This window comes from Calidris pugnax, unplaced genomic scaffold (assembly GCF_001431845.1).
Source record: "Calidris pugnax isolate Ruff unplaced genomic scaffold, ASM143184v1 scaffold10, whole genome shotgun sequence".
Taxonomy (NCBI): Eukaryota; Metazoa; Chordata; class Aves; order Charadriiformes; family Scolopacidae; genus Calidris; species Calidris pugnax.
Window position 1 is genome coordinate 3,812,482 of NW_015090795.1, and position 2,572 is coordinate 3,815,053.

Here is a 2,572-nt window from a genome sequence, read left to right on the forward strand (position 1 = left end):
TTTGCAGCCCTTGCCCCGCCGCCCCCCAGCCGCTGCCTGCGGGGCCGCCGCGGGAGGAGAAGGGGCGGGCGGGGAGAGGGAGGAGGAGGCGAGGCGGGAGGAGGAGGAGGAGGAGGAGGGGGATAATAATTAAAGGAAAAACGCGCCCTGCGCCGCCGGGCCCCTTGGCCTTTTATGGAAGCGAAGGACGGAGCAAGCGGGGGCCGCTCCAACATCCGGGACTTGCCGGGGGGCGGCTCGGCCCGACCCGACCCGACTCGGTTGGGTTCGGTTCAGCTCGGCTGGACTCGGCACAGTTCAACTCGACTCGGCCCGGCCCGGCTAGCTTCGGCTCCCCCCCCCCCCCCCCCCCGCCCCCCCCCCCCGCGTAGTCCTGGAGCTGCCCCTCATCTCCCGGCTGGGCTCGGCTCGGCTCGCCTCGGTTCGGCCCCGGCTCGGCCCGTTTCGGCTCAGCTCGGCGGTCGGTGGTCCCGGGGCGAGCGGAGCGGGGGACTCATGAGCCACCCCAGCAAGTCGGTGGCCCAAAGACTTGCGGCTCTGCCTTCCCACGGCAGCCTTTGCCCAATTCTGCCTTTAGGGTCTCTTATTTTTTTCTGCCTTTGGGGTGTCTTACTTTTTTCTGCCTTTAGGGTGTCTTATTTTTTGCTGCCTTGAGGGTCTCTTATTTATTTTATATTTTTTTTAACTCTGCCCATAAAAAAGCGTATTTTCATAATTCATGAATTCGCCGATTCATAAGCAAAATACTCCCCGTTAGGCCAACCCTTACCTTAACCTCGCAGTCCGTGGCCCGCGCCGAGCCCGCGCCGATGGCTCCCTCCATCCTCATCCTCGGCCAATCTAGGAAATAGGGACCGACTTTCAATAAAGGTCCGAAGCGGCACAAATGGAGTAACCAAAAAAAAAAACAAACCCAAGCCGTTAAATAAATAAATTAATATTATCCGCTTCCTGTAGCTCTCCACCCAATGATACACACATCCCGCCAAGGCAACCGGGCTTCCTGAAAAACCGCCACACGGAAAAGGGCTGCCTTTGGAGGTCTGGTGGGCTGGTCAGTGGTGGGATGCATCCTGTGTCGTGCCAGGTGATGGGAAGCCACATCCCGACAAAGCCCTGCCCTCCCCGGCTACCTTGGGGATGGCTCTGCTGGCCCACAGCTTTGTCCACCCACCAGCACCATTCCCCCATCCTGGGATACGGATGGCAGCAGGAGCTTTGCCGTCGTGAAGGCACCAAAAACCCTCTCAGTGGGGATGGGAAGGTCTTGCCACCTTTTGGCTTTTGCTGTTGTAATGGAGATATTCAGAAAGGGCTGCTCCTCTGCTTTCCCCTATGTGTTAATAAAGGCTTTACTGAGCTCGCTCGGGGGGGAGTAAACGAGATTTTACCCATCAACAGCACGGAGGGTTTGGGCTAAAGTGACTTGAGATGATCTTAAAGTCATCGAGTCATCATTAAAGTCAATCGAGTCATCATTAAAGTCATCAAGACACCTTAAAGGCATCTTCCAAACAAAATATGATTGATTCTCTGATTCTATTCCGGAGGGAAATTGGGTAACGCTGCCCCGACCGGTGGGAGGACGGACAGCAGATGACTTCCCCCTCCAAAATCCTCCCCTGGGCCTTAATCCCCATCAGTGTGACTCCCCCCCCTCCTCCTCCTCTCCCCTCCCCCAAACTTGGTGGCTGGAGCATAATTTCCAGGGGCGAGGGCTTGGGAGAGCTGTAACAACAAAGCCTTCACAGATTGTATCTCGGTGTTCTTCCAGCCGGGGGGAAACAATAGGGCAATAAATGGGAAAGGGTTACTCTCCCTCTCCCTCTCCCTTTCCCGGGGCTTTGGATGAGGTTCCCAGCTGATGCAATCCAACACGGCTCCGCCGCCGGAGCTGGTAACCTTTTTACTACAGCTGATTCCACGTCCTCCTGCCTTTTAAAAACTCTTTGTGGAGTTTCCTCTTTCCCCCAGGACGGGGAAAAACCGTTCTCTCTGCACCCTCTCCATCCCGGTGGAGGCTGGGTGCCACCATCCCGGGGTGATGGTGGTGGTGATGGTTGGGGGAGGTGGTTCTCCATCCCTCCCAGCGTGGGTGTGCGGGGAGGCGGGCGGCAGGAGCTCCAATGCTCGGTCGAGACGCAAAAGCCAGGTCAAAAATGCACCGGGCGAAAGCTGTGGCGTCAGAGGCAGCCAAGCATCCCCCAGGGCTCTTCCCACTGTTTGCAACGAGTCCTCACTCCGGCCGGGCAGCAATAGCCAAATAAGGTGCGGAAACGGTGCCCGAGCAGCTTCCATGGGGATGGGGATGAGACCTCAGAGCTCCCGGCCCCCCTCTCCTCCTGCCTCGGCGCCGCCAGAACCGGGGATGCTTTTCCCCGATGAAATGGGCACCTTGGGGGACACCGGTGACGAAGCTGAGCAGCTCCTTCCCCCCCGGCGGGTTTATTCCACTCCTTTGGTCCTTTTTTATTTATTCAAGATCTTTTTCTGTGTGCGTGTGTTGGTTTTTTTGTGTGTGTGTGTATTTTTTTGTTTTTGGGGGGGGGGTTTTTTGGTTTCTTGTTTTTTT

The 2,572-nt window shown here is 57.1% G+C and overlaps 1 protein-coding gene across 1 annotated transcript in view; it reads right to left on the reverse strand.

Moving 5' to 3' along the window:
• The window catches only part of FERMT2 (fermitin family member 2), a 55,373-nt gene extending 54,544 nt beyond the window's left edge, over positions 1-829 (reverse strand). The window contains exon 1 of the mRNA XM_014936776.1: positions 770-829. Within this exon, the coding sequence (XP_014792262.1) occupies positions 770-829 (60 nt within the window). The remainder of the gene's footprint in view (positions 1-769) is intronic.
• Between the last annotated feature and the right edge of the window lie 1,743 nt (positions 830-2,572).